Source organism: Micromys minutus, assembly GCF_963924665.1.
Source record: "Micromys minutus genome assembly, chromosome: 11".
Lineage (NCBI taxonomy): Eukaryota > Metazoa > Chordata > Mammalia > Rodentia > Muridae > Micromys > Micromys minutus.
In genome coordinates this window covers 23,466,761-23,494,170 of record NC_137980.1, presented here as the reverse complement: position 1 = coordinate 23,494,170, position 27,410 = coordinate 23,466,761, and the positions used below count along the sequence as shown (strand labels likewise).

At 42.7% G+C, this 27,410-nt stretch overlaps 1 protein-coding gene across 3 annotated transcripts; it reads left to right on the top strand.

Moving 5' to 3' along the window:
• Positions 1–274: 274 nt before the first annotated feature.
• On the top strand, positions 275–26,642 carry PIGG (phosphatidylinositol glycan anchor biosynthesis class G (EMM blood group); the record flags this gene model as incomplete). 3 transcript variants are annotated; one of them, XM_080924713.1, is made up of 13 exons in its annotated part: positions 275–428; positions 1,309–1,514; positions 4,337–4,546; positions 5,815–6,003; positions 6,868–7,009; positions 8,245–8,457; positions 12,135–12,328; positions 12,834–13,115; positions 14,852–15,309; positions 17,426–17,617; positions 20,383–20,692; positions 22,591–22,754; positions 26,239–26,642. In XM_080924713.1, the coding sequence occupies 13 exons, from the start codon at positions 275–277 to the stop codon at positions 26,453–26,455; spliced, it is 2,931 nt and encodes a 976-aa protein (XP_080780839.1). In that variant the 3' UTR covers positions 26,456–26,642. The 3 variants fall into 3 exon arrangements, with proteins under 3 accessions (XP_080780839.1, XP_080780838.1, XP_080780840.1); XM_080924712.1 differs by having other exon boundaries at positions 12,135–12,352; XM_080924714.1 differs by lacking the exons at positions 4,337–4,546; positions 5,815–6,003 and having other exon boundaries at positions 12,135–12,352.
• Between the last annotated feature and the right edge of the window lie 768 nt (positions 26,643–27,410).

Below are 27,410 nucleotides of genomic sequence, written 5' to 3'. Positions count from 1 at the left end.
ACTCCCGAGTGGACCAGCGGGGGATTCCGTGGGCCTTTGGGCTCTGGAGTGAGCGGGGACTCCCGGGAGGATCACCCCTGGGCGGGTTCGCGGGCAACGTCGTCAGGGAGCGACCGCCGGCGCTCGCCACTTATGACGTATTTCCGGTGCGCTGGCGCTGGCCAGGCAAGCTGGGAGGCAGAACTTGACAGTCCGGGTGTGGGCTCTGGGTGCGGGTGTGCGGCGCCCGCTGTTACCCTAAGTTTCGGGCGGTCCGGCCCAGTGGCTGGGCAGAATGCGGCTGGGCTCCGGGGCCTTCGCTGCCAGCTGCGTAGCGATTGAGGTGATCGGGGTCGCGATATTTATTCGGGGATTCTTCCCAGCTCCCGTTCGTTCCTCTGCCAGACCAGAGCACGGTGCAGAGACCCCAGCGCCCGAACCCGTAGCAGGTATACCCCCACTTCTTCGGTGGTCCCCACTTCCATTCCTCCCCACCCCCGAAACAATTTGTTTTGTTTTGGCGTTGTTTGTGTGTCATACACCTTTTGAGGCTTTCGCAGCCTCCGGCCCTATGTCTACCTGCGTGATGATCAGAGTAAATCCTAATTCCGGAGTTGCATCTTGTTTGCTGCTATTCAGTGATCCGTACCCCTTTTCCTAATAATCCTTTCAATCATTCCTAATTTAGGTTTCCAATTTTGGATCCATAGTACATAACAGGTGATAGTTCTAAAGACCTCTTTCAGCTTTCTACGACTCTCCTCCAGAACACTTCCCGACTCTCAGTGGTTAAGGTCTCTCTGCATTAGGACCCTACTGTCCTCACCAACACAGAAATAAACGCATGATAACGACTCTGCTGCTGTGAAACAGGTCCACATAATCGAGGCAACTGGACATGCAAACAGTTTGTAAGCCCATAGGTTCACTGCCTGCGAGGCTAGGTTTTAGGCCAAGCTCAGGAAGGCACAAGTCCCAACTATATGTCAACTTATGTAAGAGGCCTCTCCGTCCTGGACTCTTCACCATGCTAAGAGCAGTTCACTACACACTACTGGGATACCTACTCATTGTTAACATACTGTCCAGCCTAGTCAGGAGATGCCCTTCTTGGTAGTCTGTCATCTATAGGCTGGTTACAACCCTTGCAGGAACAGTTGTCTTGTTTGGTTTCTTAGAAAATTAATACAACATTGGCTACCAAAAATGGGCCTTCTTTCAGGTTAAAATAGATGTGGTATGTGCTAATAGAACAAAGAAGACATTGAAGGCAATGGGGGCACTAAATAGAGTTTAAAGTTTAATTTCCCCTTTTCTAAACACTTTTAGGAGTCAGTTCGAACTGGACCAAACTGCCACCACCACTCTTCAGTAAAGTGGTTATTGTGCTGATAGATGCTTTAAGAGATGATTTTGTGTTTGGGTCGAAAGGTGTGAAGTTTATGCCCTACACAACGTATCTGGTAGAAAAAGGAGCATCTCATAGTTTTGTGGCTGAGGCAAAGCCACCCACAGTTACTATGCCTCGAATCAAGGTAAATTTAACTTGGTTAAATTTTATGAATCATGATTTGGCTCTTTTGGTTATTGTACCTGCCTGGAGATCTTATTTTAATAACATGGAAACTATTTCAGTGTTGTCAGTGTTGTGGGGCAGTGGGATGCTGAAGGAATCCTATAACAAGATGCAGCCATCTTTTTACCCCTTGTTGGGTAGCTGACGTTTATACCTCATGGAAAGGATAAGGGATTTAGAACCAGATTGTCCAGACCACCATAGCTCAAATGATACCCTCCTCTTTGGGGGACTACTGTGTTCCTTAGTCATGAGGGTTGAGGGAGCCTTTGGGGATATTCAATTTAGTTTAGTAATTATATATGCAAGAAAACATACTCAGTCAAGTTAAATTATTTGTCTAAGTTATATGATACAAAATGATCAAACAAGTATGAAATGATCTGAAGAGCTGTTACTTCTGTATACTTCATAATTAATTGTTCAGTTTGGTGAGGTAGTTCTGAAATGCATGGTGCTTTACCTAAGAATCATGGCTAAATTAAAAAAAAAAAAAAATGGAGCCCTTTCTGTAGATCAGCTTGAAGACTACTTACTGAGCAAGTACTAGGTGCTGATAATGGGTATATTTTGGGGGAAAACTGCTTCCATGGGGCTTTTAGTCTCTATGGATGTACAAAGGCATTGGACAAAAGCAAGCATTCAAAGAAACATATAGATACATTGTGCTGAACACCTGACAGGAAAGGCAGAGGTACAGTTCTGTTGGAGAGACAGAAATGCAACTGAGGCCATGGGTCTGAAAAGCCTGTTTGAGGAAATTACACCCAAAAAGACATTATTAGGAGGAGCAGGAGAGAGAATATTGCAGAAAGGACCAGAAGTGTTTGGAAACCTTCGGCTGCATTAAATAAAAGACTGCATTTTATGTGTATGTGTGTTTTGACTGCATACATGTAGGTGCACCACAGAAGGCAGAAAAGAGTATTGTATCCCTTGGGACTGGAGTTACAGGTGATTATGAGCTGTCCTGTGACTGTTGGGAAGATCCAGGTTGTCTGCAGGAATGTCAAGTGTTCTTACCTACTGAGCAGTCTCTCAAGGCCCTAGAGTTTTGTGTGTATATGTGGTCCCCCCGCCCCACAATTCTTACTTTTACATTTAAACCAGTATTCTAGTGGGCTTCTCTGGTTCAGTGTAGTTCAGGGTCAGACAATGATTGGGAAAAGTTGTGATTGAGCCTGTCACACATTAAGGAATCTACCCAAGGTTCATGTGATTGTCTGGGTAGTTTTCAAGCCTGACCTGCCTATCACAGTATAATCGGAAACTCCACCTCAGCCAAAAGAACTTTTGGTTATTTCTGAGCCTCTCCAGATCCCCAGAAATACATGCATGCTTAAAAACTTGTCCATAGGGCTGGAGAGATGGCTCAGTGGTTAAGAGCACCGACTGCTCTTCCAGAGGTCCTGAGTTCAATTCCCAGCAACCACATGGTGGCTCACAACCATCTGTAATGGGATCTGATGCCACACCAGAAGAGGTGTGTTTGAAGAGAGTTACAGTGTGCTTACTTATAATAAATAAAAAATTAAAAAAAAAAAAACTTGTCCATAGTTGTCTTCCTTCCCAGAGCCCTTTTTCAGATGTCAAGTTGGTTTGTTTGCTTGTCACAGCCAACTGTAATGGAGCCATTATGAGATCAAGTAGAGAAGGAAGGAGATAGGAAAAACCACAGGTACAGTGTCTCCTTGAGCATTCCTGTACAACTTATTTCATGATTTTGGTGACAGTTAAAGTTCCAAAGTTGGCACTTTTGATAGTTTTTGTCAGTTTTCCATTGTTCTTGGTGTGCAGGGGTGGGGGGGGGGGTGTTGGGAGGTGCCAGGCTCCTTGATTCTGCCATTCTGGAAGTCTGGTTGATTTAAATTTACATTTTTGGCTAGTGATAAAACTCAACATTAGAGCACTTGTCTAGCATATGTATAACACTGAGTTTAAGTTCTAGAACCTTAAAAAATGAGAACCTTGCATTTATTTGCCACTGAAAAATTCTTATCAGAATTGTGTAGGCATTACAAAGATTCTTGTTCCTTTTCACCACAAACCTATGGATATTTATATTTTAGGTGGTGGTATAACTCCAAATCATAAAGATTCAGTACTGTTACTGTTGCTTGGTAAGGCTCTGTGGTAAGAGTGGGGGAGAATATTGACCCCTCTCTATATCAGAAAGATAGGATCTCTCACACCCACCATCTATTACAGGGACAGTGTTGGAGGTGTGATCTGATGGTCCACTAACATTCTTGGCCCAGTTCACTTTGAGAACTGTATACAAGCAGGGTTCCTTCTTAAAAAACAAAAGAACTTAGAGAAAGATACTAGATTTCTAGATTGTTAGGGTTTGTTTGTTAATGAGCTTGCTTGTACAAAAGGCAGGTTAAACTTTATGTGAACCGCTGACAAGTATGAATTTACAGGTTTATTTATCAATGTCTATGCACATGAGCAGTGACCTTGTCAGTAGGTCACAGCTTTGTGGCTGGCACTGTGTCCAATTGTTATTTGCCATCCTCTTCACCATCTTACCAATGGAAGAATTGCCTGATTTATGTTCATTAAATAATTAAGTCTTCAATACTGAGTTTGATATATTGGATCAATGTCTGTGTCCCATCTTTTCCCCTCACCTGTCTGCTCGCTGTCCCAGCTCTGACTCTCTAGTGTGGGGCCTGCTGTAGGTTTGTACCCACCTGTTTGACCCCCAACTGGTCATCCTGTCTCTTGTGCTGCAGTTCTGGATCTGTAATCTAAGTGTTGACATGTCTCTTTCTACAGGCCCTGATGACAGGAAGTCTCCCTGGCTTTGTTGATGTCATCAGGAATCTCAATTCTCCAGTGCTCCTAGAAGACAATGTGATAAGACAGGCAAAAGCTGCTGGGAAAAGAATCATCTTTTATGGAGATGAAACATGGGTTAAATTATTCCCAAAGCACTTTGTGGAATATGATGGGACAACATCGTTCTTTGTGTCAGATTATATAGAGGTCTGTCTGTCTCTTTTTCTCTCCTTTTGTCTCCCTCCCTTTGTCTTGCTCCCTTCCTCTGTCTCCCTCCCTCCCTGTCACTCCCTCTCCAAACTCTCATGCTGCCTAGGTAAGGGTGGAACTTGATACTTAGCAGAGGCCGTTCTTGAACTCTTTATACTCATGACTCCTTCTCCAGAGTGCTGGGATTACAGCTATGGACCTTCATGCCCCATTTCAGAAGCATTATACCTTAGGCAGACTCTGGTACTATCACTTAGAGGTGATGGTATTTTTTAATTTATGAAATGGTATGGCAAGGTTATAAAATCATTCATTCCTGTCATTAGTTGACACAAACTGGTGCAGGAGTGAACCAAGTAGGCCCCCAAATGCAAAATAGTCATTCCGACATTGAGGGAGGGTGCCACAGCAGAGGAGATACGTCATTGGATGAGTGAGGACTCGCAGGCAGAGAGAGGCAGCAACGTTATAAGAGGCAAGTGCACACCCATGATATTCGAGACAGGTATCTGACAGCCGGGCCTGCGGCAGAGCGGGTAACACGTGCTATTTGTGCAGCACTGCAGTGAGAGTCGGTTTAGTTTGGGGTTGGGGCCAGTCTTTGAGTGTATGTAGTCTCACCGATGCCTTTTCTAGAGTGATGAACCATTTCCACAATTCCTCAGGGCAGGCACAGTGTGGATGTTCAGTAGCGGCAAGTTTCATACTATGGTATCAGGTGGAAATACTTTATTTTGTGGTACACGTCTTAGTGGGGAGAAAGTAAGCTTACTGAAGACTCAGCGCTATTCCGAATACTAGCTCTATTAGTTGCTGTTTACCTGCTCATATCGCCACGATGTTTGCTCAGAAAAAGATGTTATTAATGTTGTTCTATTTTTTTCCCCCAAGAATAGCCTTTATGTAGGACTGCTACTTATTTCTATCTGTACTGTACTGTCTTGGTGGCTGCCTTTTACCCTTTATTATCTCATGGCTTCTTGGAACTTGTTTAGTTTGTTTATTTCTTCAGCTTTAGTTAAGACCAACAATGGTCTTTGCTAATTTAAATTAGCTGTATAATACATTTGTTTACAAGCTAGAGACACTAAAAAGAATAGGCGTAAGAACTTAGTCTAATACTAATATTCATTTATTCTTTAATAACTTCAGGGCTTTTGCTTTAATTTTGTTGTTGTTCATCAGTTTCCATGAGTTGCCTAAGATTAACTCCTGATGATCCATTGGATGCGCCTTTTATATGTACTTCCTCCTTCCTTTTGAAGGTGGATAATAATGTCACAAGACATTTGGACAAAGTATTAAAAAGAGGAGACTGGGATGTGTTAATCCTTCACTATCTAGGGCTGGATCACATTGGCCACATTTCTGGGCCCAACAGCCCCCTGATTGGTCATAAGCTCAGCGAAATGGATAGTGTGCTGATGAAGATTCACACTTCACTGTTGTCAAAGGTAAGGGTCACCACGGACCATTGCATGGTGATGGAATTCCGTGTGGCCAGTATTTCCTAGGATGGACAGAAATGACTGGGGGCGCTCCATGCCCGTCATCAGCCAGCCAGTCATGCTTTTGCCGTAGGCACCTTCCCGACCTCTGTTCAAGGATGCTACTGTAGGTAGTTACATGCTGGCCAGGAGAGGAACATGAGAAATATAGCAGACAATACAAATGTGCCAAAAAGTAGTTGCTGTCGAGAGAAAGCATGGGCAGGAGGAACCAGCACCCCTGTTTTAGGGGAGGGTGGGGACTATGATTTTAAATAGTATATCCAGGACCATGTTCCTAGAAAAGCATTCCATGTAAATAGAGAAGTGAGGGAGGGGCACACTGTCTGAGTAGATGTGTGTCGGGTACAAAGCACTGAGGGTCAAGAGCCTGCCCAGTAGCACTAGAGCAGATAAGATCAAATGGCTGCAGCTCTGGGCAGAGAAGCCCCATGACCTGCCTAGTGCCCTCTCTGGATGCCATGTGTTACCTTTAAACAATCCTGTAAGATAAATGCCTTTAGTTTCTCTCTTGACAGGAAACTGAGGCAGGAGGAGTCATATGCCCGTAGTTTGGAAATGACAGATACCCTGCTGTTAGTGGTCATAGGCACAATCCTGTGTACTCTGAGCACACTACTCTCAATTCACCTGGAACATGATTTACTTTGACCCTTTGATATGACTGCAACTTCAGTAGAAGAGATTTAAGGCTTTAAGGTGAAGGTCCTATTTGTGAGCTCAAGTGAAGCTCTGCAGTTGTTTCCTTTGCAGGAACACATATTGTCTTAAGAGACACATAGAGCTGACATGTCCCTTTTTACCTTACAGGACAGAGACACTCTCTTACCCAGTTTGCTGGTTCTCTGTGGGGACCATGGAATGTCTGAGACAGGGAGCCATGGGGCCTCTTCCACAGAGGAAGTGAGCACACCTCTGCTCCTAATCAGCTCTGCATTTGAAAGGAAACCTGGTGAGAATTAGGAGTGATTAACATTTAAGCTATAATCTGACACAAGTGATGGCAAACAATGTAAAATAAAAATTGAAGGTGTGATGAGCAGTAAGGACTTATAATTTATATTCTTTGCTCTGATTCTCAAAATTATAAATACTTTTCTGTAAGAATTCTGTTGCAGAAATATTACTAGATAAGTATGGAACTTTTCAAAATTTGCCTTGGGCTGGTGAGATGGCCCAGTGGGTAGAGGCACTTGAGAGCCTGCTCACTAGTTTGTAAAAGATTAAGGTGATGGGCAGAAAGGTCACTGGGCATACTTAACTTACACCATAAGGTTTTTGTTTTGATTTTTTTTTGAGGCGTGTTTTGAGACATGGTTCCTCTGTGTAATACCACTGGCTGTCCTGGACTTGATTGTAGACCAGGCTGTCTCAAACTCACAGAGATCTACCTGCCTCCTGAGTGCTGGGACTAAAGGTGTGCACCACCATGCCCAGCTTCATAAGGTTTTTTAAATAAGATTTTCAAAATTAAAATTACACGGTTCTCTCCCTCTTTTGTTTTTTGCCTTCAATCCCTTCCATGTTTCCCCTTGAAATCATAGTCTCTCTTTTTTTTGTTATTGTTTTAAACACACACGCACACATTTTATGTGTCCTTAAATGTACAACTACAACCTGCTCAGTCTGTTTGGTCTTACATATGTCTATATAATGTGAATGCTGTTAAATAGCTAACTAGGGGTTGATTCCTAGAGAGGACTGTTTCTCCTTCTGAGTATTCCTTAGTTTCCAGTAGGGCTTTGTTTGTGGAGGCTGTGAAGTCTGTTCCTTCTTTGTTGGCATGTCTATTGATATTTTACTTCTTTGGGTCTTGTTTAGGCAACCACATTGTTGGGGTGTCATGGGTGAAGTCTTCCTGTCATTTTTAGGAGACATGATATTATAGCAGACTTCCTGATCCGTGGCCTTTGTCTGGCTATTTGTCACTTCAATGCCCAATGCTATAACCACAATAACTGTATTTTTAAAAATTAGACTCTCTTGCCAGTTTATTATAAGTTATTAAGGGAAAGTGGCATTCAATACATTTATTGACATAAAAATCAAGGAGGTAGTTTCTGTGAATCTACATTTGAGTGGCTTGAAAACATGGTAATTTCACTTATATTAGCTGTTGTTGCTCAAATTCACCATTTTCTGCTTTGTAGAAATCTATTGCTTAAAATGTTTTTTTTTTCCTCCTAGGGGATATTCGACACCCAAAGCATGTCCAGCAGACTGACTTGGCTGTGACACTGGCAGTAGGACTTGGTTTGCCAATTCCTAAAGACAGTGTGGGAAGCCTCTTATTCCCAGTTATAGAGGGAAAGCCGATGAGAGAACAACTGAGATTTTTACATTTAAACACATTACAGCTTAGCAAACTGTTGCAAGAAAATGTACCATCCTATGAAAAAGGTAAGGTAATTAATTAGTAGTTCCAGCTTCTATAAGGGCTTCATGATTCCACGGGCCTTATGTTTTCCAGATGTTTTCTGGTGTGCAATTTGTAATGGAATACTTTGTAGTTGTTACTCTAATGACTGATATTATCTTCCAGTTTTCTTATTTCCTTAACTGTCATTATTAGCAACATCTTTCATATATTTATCAATCCAACAATTATTTACCAAATTTTTGTTTATGAACAAGGGGCACCAGCTGGGCTGGGCATAGTGGTACATGCCTTTAATCCCAGCACTCATGAGACAGAGGCAGGCAGATTTCTGTGGATACAAGGCCAGCTTAGTCTACAGACTGAGCTCCAGGACAGAGAGAAACCCTGTCTCAGAAAACCAAAACATAACAACAACAACAATAAAACAAATCAAAACAAAACAAAAAATCCAAACCAAAAACAACTCAAGATAAGGCACCAAATTGCTGTCCTCAGAAAATCTCTCAGGATGAAGAGAACAAAAGTATTGTGATAGATGGCAGATGGTGACCAGAACTCTAAGAAAAGATTGGATATGGAAGCATAGATGGGTTGATACACTAAGACAAGCCTGGCCTTAGAATCAGGAGGATGTTTTGTAGGTTTGGGGACAGAGGGCACGGGAGATGAGTTCAGACACATTTGTCTAGGTAAGGAGGATACAGTAGTTTCCTGCATTTTTAAAGGTTCCCCAGGCTTCCGCTGTGAGTTCTGCCATATCCTGTGGCAGAGCAGGCAAGAAGCAGCTGCAGTGTTTTGGTGTGAGGTAAGACAGTGTGAGGCTCAGTGTGGTAGTGAGAATTAGGAAGTAGATGTGTTTTGGAGGTAGCAAAACAGTATTTGCTAGCACCGTGGGATATAAGGCACAGAAGTCCTGAGGCCAAAGAAACAACTCCAGGTCTTCACCCAAACAGTGAAGGAGTGGTGACCATGCAGTAAGGTAGGCAGGAGCTCATTTACAAAGCAGCCATCTTGGTTGTTTTTCTATTTCTGCCATAAGGCATCATGACCACGGCAGTTTATAAAAGAAAGAGTTTATTTGGCACATAGACTTTGCAGAAGCATAGAGTTCATAACCATTAAGACAGGGGACCTGGCTTCAGGCACGTGCTCAGTCAGGTAACAGCTTACATCATGATCTATAAGCCTGAGGTAGAGAGCTACCTGGGGATGGCTAGGCTTTTTGAAACTTCAAAGCCACCCCCAGTGATATCTCTAACAAGGCTATACCTCCTAATCATTTCTAAACAATTCTACCTGCTGGGGACCAAGTATTTAAATAAATGGACCTAGGGGACCACTCTTATTCAACCAGCAGGGTAATGGGAGATGGGGGATGTGGGGCAGGAAACTATGAAAAGAGATCAATAAGGAGAAAGTAAGCCACTATGTTGATGCTGTAATCAGGAGCTAACTATTGCTTCTGAGGATATGGAGTCATTAGGGATCGCGGGAGCAGCTCCTGTGTAGTGTTGGGAGAGAGCCTGGTTAGACTAGGTACAGGTTAGGATAGATGGCAGAGTGCTGAATTTAATGACAAAAGGATGGACGGATGTTAGGCGTGTTTTATACTTTATAAATTACAGAATGGTAATAGTTATGCTCAATTTATATCTGAGAGAATAGAGTCTTTTAATTGGACAAAAAAAGGGGGAAATGAAGATTGCTGTCTCTAAACAGGCGAGGGCAGGTGAAAGACAAGGCTGGAGCCTGTGATTGAGCAGTAGAAAAGGAGGGCGGGCTGAGAGCTTTTGAGAAGCAGGAGAGATATGAGGGAGGGGAGGAAGGAAGATGGAGGAAGAGAAAGACAATCCAGATTCCCTGTTGCTTGCTTTATTTATTTATTTAAAAGTATTTTTTAAGATTTATTTTATTTATATGGGTATATTGTAGTTGTCTTCAGACACACCAGAAGAGGGCATCGAATCTCATTACAGATGGTTGTGAGCCACCATGTGGTTGCTGGGAATTGAACTCAGGAACTCTGGAAGAACAGTTAAGAACAGTTCTTAACCTCTGAGCCATCTCTCCAGCCCTCCGCCTGGCTTTAAATAGCCACAGGTAACTATGAATATCTTACAAGGGATGGATAATTATAGAACAACTTGTCTTATGTAGATGGACAGCTTATATCACTTTATATTAATTGGCTTTGAGTTCATTGTGTAGACATTTTGTTGAATGAGGATTTACTGATATAAATCTGATAAATCACAAGCCTCTGGAGTTTTGATTTTACTGGGTTATAGGGATTTGTGACTATAAACATAGTGGGTGGATGGTTGGGTATGTCAGAAGCAAGAGAGCTAGGAGATGGGCTGTCAATGCATGGGCTAGCCATGGAAGTGGTGAGACCGTTGGAGCCAGAGAGTAGCCGGAGTTAACATGGGATGATGGGTTTATTAATATTTCATGAAACAGGCAACAGGATCAGAAAGGTGGACTGTGGTCTAAGCAAATGACTTTGTCTTCAAGGTGAAGATAGTAGGAGCTGTTTCTATGACAATAGGTACTCCATGTCTCTGTGACTTTCTTGTGGAGCCATCAGGCTTCTGTACTTCATGTATAGAGGCAGTGAGGTATAGGTATAGGTGGCCCAAGTCTGTGGCTCCCTGGAAGAGAGGCATGGATTATGAATTGAGGAGGCTTGGGGTGTAGACACAGATTCCCCTACTTTGGAGCGATGTAGCACTGAGGGCACCAGCTGTGGACTTACAGGTACAACCTCAAGTGTTCAGATTCACATTAAGATGGTGTCAATGAACCCTTGTCCTCAGCAATACAATGTCTGCAGGGTTCTGTGCTGCTGCTGTGATGGCGATGCACATAGCTCTGTGCAGCACTGTTGAAGGTGATACATGGATCTGTGGTCCTGATGGAGTACAGGATGCATTTTAAAGAACAGTATCTCAGGAAGAAAAGTCTTGCTTTTGGAACCATTCAGTCACAAGCAAGCACAACACAGTAAAGAATAACAGAGGACTGGGAAGAGGACTGTTAGTTCCTTGCCTTCAGTAGGACTCCCTGTAGACCTAAAGGCAAAGTGCAGCCTTGAGCCTGGGCCATGCCCAGAAGCCAGGCATTCCATACCAATATTGTCACTGGCCGTTGTAATCACTGGGGGGACAAAGGCTACTTAAACCTTTGCATGGTAGGTGGGTAGGGGCTTTTGGGGTGAGTGTACATCATTGACTAGGGCCAGGGTACTGGAAATGCCTCATTAGCATAAGGAGGAATTCCAGGTGCTTCTGGACATGACCTTATAAGGGGAGAGGAAGTTTAACCTGGCTACTAGGCTATGTAACCTCCTGGTTGGGGGCCGATACTTGTGTCAGGACATGCAGGCCTGGGGCAACAGGGGAGTGAGTCTACTCCTGACAGTCTCAGTGCGACATTTCTGGGGTTTGGACATGCCTGGACCAAACTCTTGCTCCCAACCAGCATCCCACCTCTCCCTATCCCTCCCCTACACCACACTCAGGCTCTGGCTATGTTGACAATGGATGAATATACATTATTGGCTGTAACAGTATTACTATGGTGTTGCTGACCCTTCTTGCCTGGGAACAGACTGCCTTTATTAGGTATCAGTTCTAAAGGGTGTCCTAGGAGTAAGTGTGCATAAATCATAAGTCTGTGTAATCTTTTTGTCTGGTAGATCCTGGATTTGAGCAGTTTAAAATGGCAGAAAGGTTGCACGGAAACTGGGTCAAACTGCACTTGGAGGAAAACCATTCAGACATTCTGCTTGGCTTGGGGACCAAAGTACTCAGGCAGTACCTGGGTGCCCTGAAGACCCTGAGTCTGTCCCTGAGCACACAAGTGGCTCACTATGACATCTACTCGATGGCAGTGGGGACGCTCATGGTTTTGGAGGTACACATGCTTGTATTATGGTTCAGGTGTTAAGTTGATTATGCAACTCAGGCAAAATGTGATGGTTTTAAATTTATATATCGTTACTGCTGGGCATGGTAGTATATGTCCGTAATTCCCAAATTCAGTCTACTAAGATGGGCAGATGGCTTCCTCATGCCAGCCTGGGCTACAAGACCCCGTGTCTGAAAAAAGAATATTGGTGTAACCCAGAAAATAGGAATGTTCTTTATTTTTCCATTGTGCATCCAGATTTAAGATTACATGACATATTTGCATGTGGCAAATGGCTTCATTCAGCATTGCTATAAAAGATAAAAATATAAATCAAGCTATGCAGTTTTGACAAGCGACTAAAACTTATTTTTCCTTGAGTCTTTTGTTGTTCTTGTATGAGCAGCAGGTTAGGATGGGTTGGGCTCATTTCAGTGGGCTTTCCTTTACCCGGGTTTCCATATTCACCCTTGATCTTCTTTTTCAGGTTCTCACCCTGTTTCTCCTTAGCACTCCACATGTGCTGTGCAGAAAGGCTGAACTAGATGTTCCTCTGTTGTCTCCTGTGTTTTCTCTGCTCTTTTACTTGCTATTTTTGGTTCTTTCGGCCATTCATGTCCTGGTGTGCACCTCTTCTGAGAGCTCCTGCTACCTCTGTAGCCTCCCGTGGCTGGCAGCAGGGGCTGTGATGGTACTTATTTCTGCACTGTTCTGTGCAATTTCATCTGCTCTCATCAGGATGGTCATTGACGGCACCCTGCTGAGGAAGGTATGGCTAGTTCCTGGGTATGTAATGTGGTCCTTGTGGGTGGGCTCTTGTTTTGTTTTGCTAGCCAATCTTTCATTAATATGAATTGGTTGAAAATCTTGTATGTACCAGCATTGCACATCAAATAGACCGCAGGAGAAAGACATAAGGATGTCTTCCCAGACTTGTGGGCATCTTGTCTGTGATATCCTATTGTGTAGTCAGGTCAGATGGTCTCACTCAGCTGGAAAGAGCTGGACTGGAACAGAGGTGGTAATGGGGCTTCTGGGTGTGGAAGACAGGGAACATGTGTACCACAGTCTCAGAATCTCTGGCTGCAAATGATGGACAGAACAGGTGGCTGCTCAGGAGGTTCCTCAGGAGATCCCCTATTAGTCTGCTGTGCCTCACGGAGCTTTCTTTTCAAGGCTTACGTTTTTCTATGAAATTCTCGGTCTCTGGCAACCTTTGCTTATTAGGTAGGTGATGATGGAGCAGTGTGAAAGAAGTGTGTGGTTGTATTAGAGGCCACAGTATCTAGACCCTGGATTGAGAAATCCTGTGCAGTGACTAGCTCCAACCCAGAATAACTGCCTTTCTCTCCCCTTTCCTATCACAGGCTCTTTCAAGATCCCTTGTTGTGTGTCTGGGTCTAGGCTCAGTGTCAGTCTGTCCCTTTAGGAACTTTCTGGATTCATAGTGTTTCTGTATACATTGCTATACACTGTTAACAGTTACCAGAACAAGAAGTGACAAGAACTTCTTTATATTGAACTGGTGTGTGTGTGTGTGTGTGTGTGTGTGTGTGTGTGTTTGGATACCCCATAGTGCACATGTAGAAGTCAAAGAACAACTTGTGAGACTCTGTTTTCTTCTTCTATCTTATGTGTCTTGGGAAAAAGACTCCCATCAGCAAGCTTGGCGGCAAGTGCCTACACCTGCCAAGTATCTCACCAGCCCTTGAGCATTCTTAAGTTAATAATTTGTGATGCTCATTTCTTCATCAGTGACAAAACAGCCCATATCAGTAATTTAAGGGGGGAAAGATTTAATTTAGCTCTTCGTTTCAAAAGTGTTGGTCCAAGTCTGGTCGGCTCCATTACTATGGGCCTGTGTTAAGGCAGAAACATCATGGTGGGAAAAAAAGGCTTAGCTAAAAAAAGGTCCTTATTCATCCAGCTAAAAAGCAGTGAGAGGACAGAAGAGAGCATGCGAGAGTTGCACTTTCTTATTCTAATCACCTTCCATAGTAGAGGCCAAGCTCATCACACACGGATTTTTCCCCCTTTGTGAGAGAAGTAGTTCATATCTAAATCATAACCTGTTTTATAAGACTGTGTTCTGTTGCTGTCATTTTGTAGTGGCAACTGTATAGTTCTGGGGAAATTGATGTTATACTGAGAATGTGACACCTGGGCCAGGATCTTTTGGGTAATTCTTTGGGCTCAACCACTGCATCGAGGACCTGCTTTCAGTCTCTGACACTGAGCTTGGGACTTGGATTTCTTGTTGAGGACAGCTGACTGACATGTCCGTGTCCTCCTGGTTAGCATAAGAACATCTGAGCTGTGCTGCAGGAAGAGGGGCCGTGCTTCCAATGCCAGAGGTTCCGTCCACAGTAGGCAGTTTGAGTTAGATGGGAAGACAGCAGTGTCTGTCCACGAGGCCTTTTCACTGTGAGCAAGGACATCAGTACACGTAGGATGATACACATAGCTGTCACGTCATCGCTCACATACTGCATTTGCTTCTAACAGAATGCAGCTGATGCCAGCTCACGGTGGTCAGAGATGAACCTCCTTCTTCTTCTGGGCACAGTGGGCCATGTTCTGAGCCTGGGAGCCAGCAGCTTCGTGGAGGAAGAGCACCAGACGTGGTATTTCCTTATTAATACTCTGTGCCTGGCTCTGAGCCAGGAAACCTGTAGGAGTTACTTTCTGGGAAATGAATGTGAACCTCAGCGTCACTTCCATGTGGACCAAAAATGTGTGAATATCCTTGCCTGTACTCTGCAGGACAGCACAAGCTACAATACCCCCGAGTCTGACAGAGCAGGTAAACGGGTCTCCCTATTGGAAGCACCAGGAAGCTGCAAATGGTGGACGGTGCTGGCCAGTCCATGGCTGGTGCTGATCTGCTGTCGGTTGTTGCGGTCCTTGAACCAGACAGGGGTGCAGGGAGCCCATCGCCCTGACCTTAGCCACTGGCTTACCAGGTGAGCATGACCCAAGGGCTGGAACCCTCTGTGACTGAATAGTCTTACAGAATCTTCTTTCTACATTTTGTCCTTTTAAAATTATATATTGACTAAGATAATACTTGAGATCTAGAGAAATAGAAAATATACCCAACAAAGGTGAATAGAGATTAAGTTAATATATTTGATTTATTAATGCTAAATCAGAATGATTGTTAATGATTGAGAACCTATGAGTTTTAAAATGATCATTGTAAAGATGTAATTCTGGGATCAAGTCCATGCGGTTCTTTGTATACTGCTTCCTGGAGACAAGAGGACAAGGTCAGTGGGCAAAAGGTTCTCTCTGGAGCACCTTTGCCTCTGATTCTCCTTCTCTTCAGTCATGCCTTTCTCTCTTCATCCTCAGAGAGCAAAATGTATAGCAGATCTCTCAACATCTCCTGAGCCTTCTACTGGGGGTTACAGAGCCAGAAAGAGATGTAGATAGGGTAGATGGAGAGGGTTTGAAGAGGGACTTGAAGTAAATGAAAGAAACTGAGTCTGACAGAGTCAAGACCAGGCTCTTTTAACTGTCTGACAACAAAGACTCAAGCTAAAGTAAAAGCACAGCAAAATGTTCAGAGGAACAGACAGTTGCAGAACTGTATAAAATCACAATGCAGAGGGTGAGAAGGACTCTTTCTAGTGCTTGGGAAAATTCAAGTTGATATTATATTGTGATTTTCTACCTATATAGTGAAGAGACAAAAACATGATATTGCCCAGACCTTACAAATTCCAGTTTTTCCTTTATTTTTTTTTAAATTTATTTATTTTATGTATGAATACAGTGTTGCTGTCTTCAGACCCACCATAAGATGGCATCAGATCCCATTACAGATGTTTGTGAGACACCATATGGTTGCTGGGAATTGAACTCAGGACCTCTGGAAGAGCAGTCAGTCCTCTTAACTGCTGAGCCATCTCTTCAGTCCCAATTCTGGTTTTTATAACAAAGAGGTTTTTGTGGAGAATTCCACCAAGTATTAACTAGCTTATCAAACTTTTCGTAATCCCACAATTACGACAGGCATCTTTGAAGTTTCTGCCATGTGTCTGTACAACAGCACTGGAAACATACCTCTGTGTGCTCCTTACTTTAGAGTTTAGGGCTTGCTAATAGACCATACTTCCTCAGCCCAGGTGTATGAAGCATTTGATAAGTTAAGGAGTTCCAGGTCCTAGAAAAACATAGTGAGCACTTGTTATTTCTCTGAAAATTTGAAGCATTTAGTGCATGTGTGCCCTGCATGCCTTCTCACGTGTGCTAACGCCCGTTGGTCACCCACTCCAAAGCTGTCTTAGTTAAATATCACGCACGTCTGTATAGAGGTTTGCAGCATGCCAGGGGTGCCTAGGGTGTGCAAGCATAGCAGAGGCTTCCAGAGTGAGACCCATAGTTTTAAATTAAATCATCTCTTCTCAGCCTAGTACAGTCATATCTGTCTTTGTTTGTTTTGTTCCCCCCCCTCTGTGTGTGTGTGTGTGTGTGTGTGTGTGTGTGTGTTTTGAGACAAGGTCTTGTTCTGTATTCAATGCTGACTTCAAACTTGTGATCTTATACCTAAGCCTTCTGTTTGTCAGTATTACAGATATATATCAATCACCATGACCAGTTTTTCACATTTTCTGAAGTCTTTCAATTTTAATGTATATCTTTCTAGGATATATATTTAAAAATTACTATCCAGGTTTTATGAGCATGGACTATGTAAATAATAAAAGGGAGCTGGCCTTGCTAAAGTTCTTGGCTTTAGCAGTGCCTTTACAGCTCTCCTCAGCAGGACAGCCCCTGTCAAGGGTGTTGAGCTGTATGAGACAGCAGCAGGCAGGGTGAGAAGGAAGTAAACCAAGGATGCTGGAGGGCAGACTGTAGAATACCAGCCCTGATACCATCTCAAGAGTAAGAGAATGAGACCTCAGCCTGGTAGTCTTTGTGACATTTTAAGATCCTTGCTTTTTGTTTTGTTTTGTTTTTGGCTTTCTAGGAAAAATCATTTGATTTTATACAATTCTTTTAAAACCCTTTAATATAATTGTAAATTACCAGTTCCATTTGGTAGTAATTTGGGCATTTTCTATCTTATTTCAGCTCTGACCACAAAGTACAGCTCTCAGGCCTGGCTGCCCTTTCTCTGCTTGTAATCTTCATGTTAGTTCAAAAAGGGTGCTCCCTTGTATCCAAGGTGGCCCTAGCACTGGGACTGCTGGGTGTCTTCTGCTACAGGGCAGCCATTGGGATTGTGCTGTTCCCATGGCAACCAGACAACAAAAGCATTTCAAAGTAAGTGAACTAGAGCTATGAAGGTTTACTTTTATATGTTTCAGTGTTTCTGTATTAAAAATGCCATATCAGTCCTTAAGTACTTGGGTCTAGTTTTTATGCATGGTGATTTCATTTGTAGCTATTACATCTTGGTCAAGAAAACCGTATTTGTTGGCACTTTTTTGGGAGATAAGTACTTAGAAGTAAGGTCATTGTCTTTATGTTTTAAATTAATAAATAATTTTAAAATAAGTTAAGAGAAACCTACATTTACTAGGACTTGGTTTTGCTAAGATGTGACTTTAAAAAAAAGGATACTCCCAAGTATAGTAAGTAGATACTCCCAGCGGTTAGGAAGAAGTGAGCTTCCCTCTATTCTGCTTGTAAGACCCAAGAATTCTTGTTGTGTGAATCAAGAGGGCTCAGCCCTGCATCTGGTATTTATGATAGAACTGCTGGGTACCTGGTCAGGGCTGCAAAGGGTGGTTAGCCTTTTCTTCAAAAGTACCTCGAGAATATAGGCAGCTGAAAAAAAGCACCTTCTGTCCTTTGAAACATCCATTACAGTTTAACAAAAACAGATAATTTGTAATTGTTCATCGGTAGTGGGACAATCCTCATAGATACATAAAGCTCTGTTTTCAAATAGAACACAGAAGGGGTCTGTGAAGCAACAGGCTATAAAATTCTTACATGATGACTTAACTTGATAAACATTAATTGTCATATTTAGGACCCACAATCATATATAGGTACCTTATACCTATATATCTAGATTTAACAAATATTGAAAGCCAAGGGCTATATCCAGAGGCTTAAGGGCTTACCAGAAAACATCTGCTGATAGGTATGAGGTGGTACTAAGTTTCTGTAGCTGGTAACAGCAGTGTAGTTGCCTTTACCTGAGGCAGGGAGCCAGAGGAAACATGAAGATGGTGGTTGAGACTGGGAACATTTTCTAGAGACAAAGGCTCCTTTCGGCTTTGGAGTCTGGAGTTCTGGGCAGATAGCAAGGTTAGATAAAGGGCTTTGCTTAGGCCCCAAGTACATTGTGTGCCTGCATTTCTGGTTTCCACCCAGATTGTGCACTTATTTCTGCATTGCTAATCTCAAGACTGCGGCACCCTTGCCTTACCTTCTCTGCTGACAAGCAGCTGGTCTTCTTTCATGTCCAGAAGATAGCCAGTGTGCTTTCTTTTAAGCATTCTTCTTCCTATGGAGTCATCCATCCCTCACCTTGTCTATCTTGATTTTTAAAAATACACTGGTTTCAGATCTACCTGGCTTCAAAGAGGCCCAAATTCTGAACTCATCCTGATCTATCTGGTTCTGCATCCACTATGATTCTATATTTACCAGATATTCAAGACCTTTAACCTTTCCTTTCTCCTACACTCAGAAATCCAAGCATGTCTAGGATTGAGATTCATATAGTAGCTCTAGGAATGACAAGTAGTGACTGATCAGCGCAGGGAACCTGTCCAGACATTCTTCCTACTGCCCTTTCCTGTTGACTGGCCCTGGTGTCTACTCAGATGAGCTTCTTCTTCAAAACATTTTGATGGCTTTCACATTTGCTGGATTCTGCTTTATTGGAATCCACATGGACCTGACTTTAGCTTTTATGTTAGGAATCGCATGGTCAAAGATGTACTAGGTTTTTAACTCCAGATTCTCAGCCAGGGCCACACCTCCACAAGTAACACACAGTATCAACACTGAATTAAGATAGTTGTCCTAAATGGGTGGGTCCTCTGCCTCTACCTCCTGAGAGCTGGAGTTAAAAGTGTGCACTACTGTATGCTACCATCTATAAAATCTACTTAAAATACTTATTATGCATAGTCTTATAGCTTATATCCTTTATATATTTAAATTGAGTGACTTAGTTCATAGCAGTACTTAATATTTATTAATCATGTACTGTGTGTAAATACTTTGTGTCTATTTTTATACATATATAGTTCCTAGGATAACCATGTGATATATAGAAACCACTTTCTGTTTTCAACTTAATGAAGTTGATTGTCAGAGTGTTAATTAAATTGTGCAAACAACAGAGCTCGTGAGCAGCAGAGCCCAGGCTTGAACAGTTTGGACCACTGCACACTGGTATTGTCCATTTTAGACATGTCAGCATTCAAGTTCTTTCTAAATCCACTTGACTGAACATGTTCAGTTGCGGTTAGCATTCTTGAACTTGGGAAATGTCGGATACTCAGGCCTTCAACCAGCATAAATGCGTTCCACTTAGCTGTGCAAAGTGTTGTTAAGAGTATAGCTTTGGTCTTGCTGTCAAATGGTTCTTGGATCACATAAGCAAGTTTTCCCTAAAAGCTCCATCAGGATGAAACATTCCTGCATAGCTGTTGGCCTTACTGGCTGCTTCTCAAGGGCACAACTGTAAAAGCAGACATGCCTTTTTTTTTTTTTTTTTAAATTAGTCATGGCTTGTTTAGCTATATTGTCGTATTTAGGTATTCTCCAAATGTTTTAAACACTTCTTTAAAATATTTATTTATGTTATGTATGTGAGTACACTATTGCTCTCTTCAGACACACCAGAAGAGGGCATAGGATCCCATTACAGATGCTTGTGAGCCACCATGTAGTTGCTGGGAATTGAACTCAGGATCTCTGGAAGAGCAGTCATTGCTCTTAACCACTGAGCCATCTCTCCAGCCCTAGATACATCTTTTAAATGGGAAAATATTTACTTGAATTTTTCTAGATGGTACAAATAAATGTAACATTTTACTTTTTATTTTTTAATTTTTTTTTAGGGGAATTACTGAAGCTCGTTTTGTTTATGTCTTTGTCCTTGGCATTCTGTTTACCGGTACCAAAGATTTACTTAAAGCACAAGTCATTGCAACAGACTTCAAAACCAAGACTGTAGGCTTGTGGGAAATACATAGTGGCTTAGTTCTTCTGGCAGCTCTGCTCTTGAGACCACACAATCTTCCCGTGTTAGCATTTAGTCTCTTGATTCAGACTGTAATGACTAAGTACATCTGGAAACCCCTGCGGCATGATGCAGCTGAGATCACTGTAATGCATTATTGGTTCGGTCAAGCATTCTTCTATTTCCAGGTAGGTTTTCATTATTATCATGGATAGAAGGCTACTGTGATGGTGTTTATATATGCTTGGCCCAGGGAGCATCACCTTGTTGGAGTAGTTGTGCCTCTGTGGGCTTGAGCTTTAAGATCCTCATCCTAGCTACATAAAAGTCAGATTTCTCCCAGCAGCTTCCAGATGAAGATGTAGAACTCTCAGATCCTCCTGCACCTTGCCTGCCTGGACACTGCCATACTCCCATCATGATGATAATGGACTGCACTTCTGAACTTGTAAGCCAGCCCCAATTAAATGCGGCCTTTAAGAGGCCTTGGTCATGGTATCTCTTTGGAGCAATAAAACCTAAGATGACTAGTAACTTTTTATGTCGCCTATCTTAGTTTTTTGCAAAAAATGTTGTAAAATAGAAAGGTATATGTGTTCAGTGAAAGAACTTATGATGCATAAAAAATTATACTTAACTCTTATGTGTATTTTATTAGATAAATTACAGTCTGTCATTTTTAAAGGGCATGCTTGACCAGGATTAGTGGTGCATGCCTTTACTCCTGGCACTGGGGAAACAGAGACAGGTGAATCTCTGTGAACTGGAGGCCAAACTGGTCTACACAGTGAGTTCTAGGCCTGCCAGAGGTACATGGTGAGACCCTGTGTCAAAAAACAGACATTCTCATTGTGGATACATCTAGATATTCATATGACAATAGGTTGTTGCTTTGCAGGAAGGATTAAATAGGAACTGATTTATTACAAATGGTAAAGGAAACACATTAGGTTTTTTTTTGTTTGTTTTGTTTTTTGTTTTTTGTTTTTTGTTATTGGGAATGTCATAATTACACTTCCACGTACCTTTGTCCCTGGTACTGAGACTGTCCATGCTGGGAACTATTGGGTATCTCTAAAGCTATTATTCCCCTAAGGCCTGGAGGATCATAGGACTTTTTTCCTAGGACTTAAAGAGCCAGGCCTGCCTTAGTTTTGGTGTGTAGAAAGATGCCTGGACAGGTAGTGGACCTTAGAAGGATCTAGTCTTCTTCCCAGCCATCCCAAGGAGGGTGTGTAATGTATTACCATAGCCTCCTCCACAGTCCACTTCACCTCTTGTGTGTGTGTGCTAGCCTCTCCTCTTATCTGTCTTGTCCTCATAGGTCAGGCTCTTATCTGTGTTCTTCCTTTGTTCTTGGTTTTATATGTCTCCCAGCCTCACCCAAGAAGCAACTCAAGCTTATATGTTTGTCCTTTTGACCCCAAAAGCCGAGAGTAATTGGCTTAAATTAGAAGAATCTGTAATTCCTTAAGTACTATGACCAGACTGAGACCAGCCTTGGGCTCAGTTGGCTGTGGTGATCTGACTCTCTTAACCCTTTCTACCCTGGTCTCTCCATAGACTAGCAAAGCTCTCCCATAATAGGTTTTAGACCTGTGAATTGCTTGGGCACGTGGATATACTGATAGAATGTAGGCATCCCCCAGATTGTGTACTGTGTCCCATGGGTCCTCATGTACCATGTGCATTTCAGCAGGTCTAGGATATATAGCTAACCTCTTGGCTGCAGTAGAGAAGTTGGTATTTAATCTGACAGCGTCTAGGAGATGTGCTCTATGTTGTGGGCCTCCTAGGGCTCCATGCATCATCCTCAAGTAGAGGTCTTCAACAAAAGGTCCTTGCAGCTGATATGTCTGGGGGAAGGTGTGAAATTGGTGTATTGAGTCAGAAGAGTGACATATGCAAAATTCTTCAAAAGACTCATTCTGTATAAGTATTTTTCTACGACTTCCTGGTCTGGAATAAGATGGCACAGAGAAATATGACCCATCCAGAACCAGCTGCTCAATGCCTCTTGCACCTCTGATTATGTATCCATGTTGGCATGCAGAAAGAACAACCTTGTTTTTCTTCTGTGTTCCAGGGTAATTCCAACAACATTGCTACCATCGACATTTCAGCAGGCTTTGTGGGCTTAGATACCTACATGGAAGTTCCAGCCACACTCCTCACAGTATTTGGAACATATGTAGGGCCTGTGCTTTGGGCCAGCCACCTTGTGTATTTCCTGAGCTCAGAAGGAAACAAGTAAGGCTCTTACTTTGTCTTTCAGAACAAATGTGATTGCAGTTTGTCTGTTTTTGAGAGTAGTAATATCATTTTATATACAAAGCATCTTAATTCCAAAAGTTGGAGAGTCTTTTTACTGACTATAGATTAAAGGCCTGAGTCAGGTCTAAGGGACCTGTTGACAAGGTTTTTCAGTTCAAATAACACAACAAGAAAAAACCTATAAAGAAAGCCATGTGGCAAAACCAGAGGAGAAACAGAGCCAGCCACCAACTGGCAGAGGCAAGAATGTGCAATCTTGAGGTTGCTGGGGTCAGCAGAGGAAACCTAGAGATAGCCCACAGCAAGAGACACTCTTCTGACCTAGTCAGGAATGGGAATGGGGACTGGGAAGCTCTAAGCTCAGCTCGGAGCCACTTTACCTTCTACTCAGTCTTCTATTCTGAGGGCAAGGAGACTAAGGACATGGGCTGTGGCCTCCCAGGATCCCTTTTGATGATGCAGGAAGAATGTGTTAGGAGGAGCTGCTGACTGAGTCAGTGAACAGCCAAGAGTGCTGCCTCTTGACAGAAATGATAGCTCAACAGGAGTACAAGGTGGGACACAGATTCAGGTACAGGTGAGTGCCACTCTTTGCTTAAGCCAGTGTAGGCTCTTGTGCCCTCCAGTAGTATGGAGGCCCTTCCCAGGGTCTAGCTTGCTCAGGGTTCCCACTGTTGGGGTATGTATAGCTCTCCAAGCTTGATCAGCACATTCTAATCTGTCTCTGCCAGTTTCCTCTGTAGTATCCCACTGTCTCATTTTTGCTTCTCGTTGTTGATTTATGTGTTGTCCTTCTCTGAAAGAAGGTTCCATGAGAGGTTCAGTGTTATCTAGAAGTTCACTACCACTGCTACTAGCCATATATTCTTGGACCCAGCTGTGCCTATTTACTTCTTAATGTGCCTGAATCATAGAAGGCTACCCTCCTTCGGTGACCCTGGGCCTGCCTGTCATACAAGGGATGGACATAGCTCTATCAGCACAGAACCTTACTCTGTCTAAAGGTTCCAGGCTTTTCAAGTCCCATATCCCAGCATACAAGTGAATTTGGGGCTTCCCAGTTCCCACCCTTTGCCTGTTTGGATTAGAAGTGTGGTTCAGCTGTGGTGACTGTCAGGGATAACCCCTCCTGGGCTGTGTCTAGGCTTCTGCTCGCCACAGAGAAGTGCAGGCTGCCTACCCTTGCCCCTGCCAGTGTCACTGTGGCTCTGCTTCTCCTCTGGCTTTAATCCTTAGCTTCTCTTGTGGATTTGTTCTCAGTCATTCATGTCCATGGCCCAGGGTCTCTTCTCAGCTGCATACTCAACATCTAACCTCCTGTTGGCATCTCTGTGGAGGGACCCAGATAGCACTGAACTCAGCAAGCCCAAGAACAGAGTGACATACTAATCCACTGGTTCGAATTTCCCTCAGGTAAAGATGCTCAAGCATTAACTACAGAAATCTGTCAAGCTAGACAAGAAACTGTAGTGACCTCAGCCAGAAAGAAAAGCATCCTCCTTTGTAAACCACATTTGGGTTGTAGAGAGAAACATAACTTCCCACAACTTGATACTTTGCTATTCAGAGAAGGATACTTATTTTATTCAGACTGTGAACTTGAGAACAGGAATGCTTGAACTTTACCTGGAGATGTTCCACGCCTGTACTTTGAGGCAGTCTATAGACAGTCCCTCTTAAATTATACAACCTAGATGTGGTTTACCAATATAATAATATACATTACATGAGGCTGTTGGGAACAGAATTTGGAAGTTGTTCATTGAGCTGCCTGCTTGCAACAATGCAGAAATGCTGTGCTGATATTATAGGAGCAATATGTATAGTATTCTACATGGATAATGCTAAAATCTGTCCTACAAGTCAGTGCCTTGTGGAAACCCAGTCCCATGAGCTGTCACATAAGAAAGAAGTTCCATTTATTTAGTAGACCATTGGCTCAGCACAGATGTTCAATTTATGTTCACTAGAGGGGAGCCAGTGCTCTTTGTCCACAAGGCTTGTGCTGAGTACTTACTTTTTGCTACACTGGTGTACTGTTTATGAGACAATGGCAGACACTTGGCCAGGTACCAAGGAGGGACTAGTAATTCAAGCATGAGGAGTAAAATAAAGGAAGTGCTGGAGCCATCTACAGAAGGGGCCAAGTGTGATCTCTCAGTTGGAGAACTAAACAGGAGATGTATCAAGACCAAGATGGAAGCCAGTGAAGACTGGTGGTGTTATGGAAGAGAGGGTAGCTAGAGCAGTGTACCAGTGACCCCAGATGAAAAGAACGGGGGTGCTTGGTGCTCAGCACTGTCTTGTCTTGCGGCCACTGAGTAGTTCCTGGTGCCCAGCACTGGATAATGAGCATAGAGATGAGTCCTGAGATAGTGGAGATGCCTGACCAACAGGACTGAACATGCCTTACAGAACGTGCTCACCCCGGTGCACACACTTGTCAATGTCTCTGAGCGCACACCCTAGTAAGGCATGTCTTGCCACTTGTGTGCTACGTTCAGGCACATCATTCCTAACATATGAACGTTTCCTTTTTCTTTTAAACTATCAATTACAGGCATTTCATGAAATACACTTTATTCTCATAAGTCTGCAATAATCTAAGATTTTAAGTTCCATAGCCTCTGATCATTCTGAAAAGACTTGTATGCATCTTACAAATCCTCAAAGGTCAGGTTTTCTGTACCCTGCCACAAACTCCAATTTTGCTGCCTCCTACGACCCTGTATTGAGTTGCAGCTTATCTGTGGCCTTTCAGATTTGTTTAGTTCACGTTGCTGGTTAGTTCCTCTGGGGCATGGACTCCACTGGCCACAAGCAACTTCCAGTGTGCTTACATCAGATGATCCCCATAGGATGCAAAGGTGGAGAAGAGAACTGACGTGAGGTAACAGCTTTTAGTAACTAACATAACTGCACAAGAAATGAGCCCCTGTGGTTTACAAGGGTTTGGTGCCATTTGTAAGAGCTCGAGGGGCAGATGTTCCCTTTACTCTGTTACATTTACTCTGTTTTGTTCTTGTTGCTTTCTGTATTTTACGAATTTATTAGGTCTTACCTCTCCCTTCTAAAGGAATAATTTCTAGTCTTAAATTTTGTTACATTTGTTTATTTTGTGTGTGTGTGTGTGTGTGTGTGTGTGTGTGTGTGTGTGTGTGTGATTTGACACACACATAGGTTAGAAGACAACTTGTTAAGAGTCTGTTCTTCTACTATATGGGTTCTAGGAATTGAACTTTATCAGCTTAGCAGCAAGTGCCTTTCTCCCTAGTTTTGCCTTTGCTTGTACACAGGTAGGACAGTTACCCTCATGTCTAGTGACCCGACAAGCACGCAGCAGAGCGGTTGTGATGCCTGCCAGTCAGGAAGCAAGTGTCCACTGTGGTTTTTAAAGCAGAGGTGTGGGTGGAGTGTTCTTGTGACATGTTCTGATGTGTGTTCTCTGTTTTGTTAACAGTGCTCCAGCACTGAGCCGTGCCTGCTTCTGCTATGCCCTGATTTGCTCTGTTCCCGTGGCCGCGTACATCGTTCTGGTGACAGCTCTGCGCTACCACTTATTCATATGGAGCGTGTTTTCCCCAAAGCTTCTCTATGAAGGAACACATCTGCTCGTCACGGCTGCCGTTTGTGCTGTGTTCATGGCCACAAACCAGACTCGCCACACGAGGGCTTAGGTGGAGACAGAAGTGTGGAGCTGATGAACTTTTCAGTAACTGTTTGAGTGCTAAGCTGCTTACACACATTATTCTGAGGTGGAACGAAAAGGATGTGAAGCCCGTGAAATGACTGGATAACTTAGTTTTACTTAGATTTAAATAAAAGATCATTTTAAATACTTAGGTATAAACTTTTCCTATTGATAATCACTCTGAAATTTCAGAAATTTCAGTTTCCTCTGATTTGTGACTATATATGCTTAAACTGATGGAAGAAAAAGTTCTGGACTTTATCATATGTTTATCTCAGAGAGCCCAGGAGCCCTGTAGGAGGAGGTGTGTCTGCTACAGGGCTACATCAAAAACCTCACAATTCTTAGAACTCTTAAGATCAGAGTTAATAGCATTTGAAATGAAAATTAAATCATTTAAAAATATTATTCATGTGAAAAATAATCTGTTAGTCACAAGGTAGAGCACACTTGCATTATCCTAGTACTCAAGAAGGCAGAACCAAGAATATTATGGTTTCCAGACTGCTTAGGCTACATAGGATGACCAAATCTCAACTCCTCTCCACCCCCAATAAAAACTACTGCATATTAATATAAAAATTATTTTTTTCAAAACAAATATTTAATGATAAAATATTTTTTCATGTTTTTAAAAGTGTCTTAAATGACTCACTCAATTGAAGATAGTTGGAATCTACATTTGATCTATTGTAATTTATGTTGAAAAACTAAGGAATCTATCTTCACTCAAATCTGTTGTTGGAAAAGTGTGAAGTATCTTAATACCACCTTTTCTCTGTCAGCTTGAATACTGTGCTTTGATACCCAAACAAAAATTAGCAAGTAGTACATAGTCCTTTATTGTTGTTGAGACAAGATCTCTCAAATTTTTTATCCTTCCTCAGTTTACCAAGTGTTAGGATTACAGGTATGCATTACCATGCCTGGTTTCGGATGTT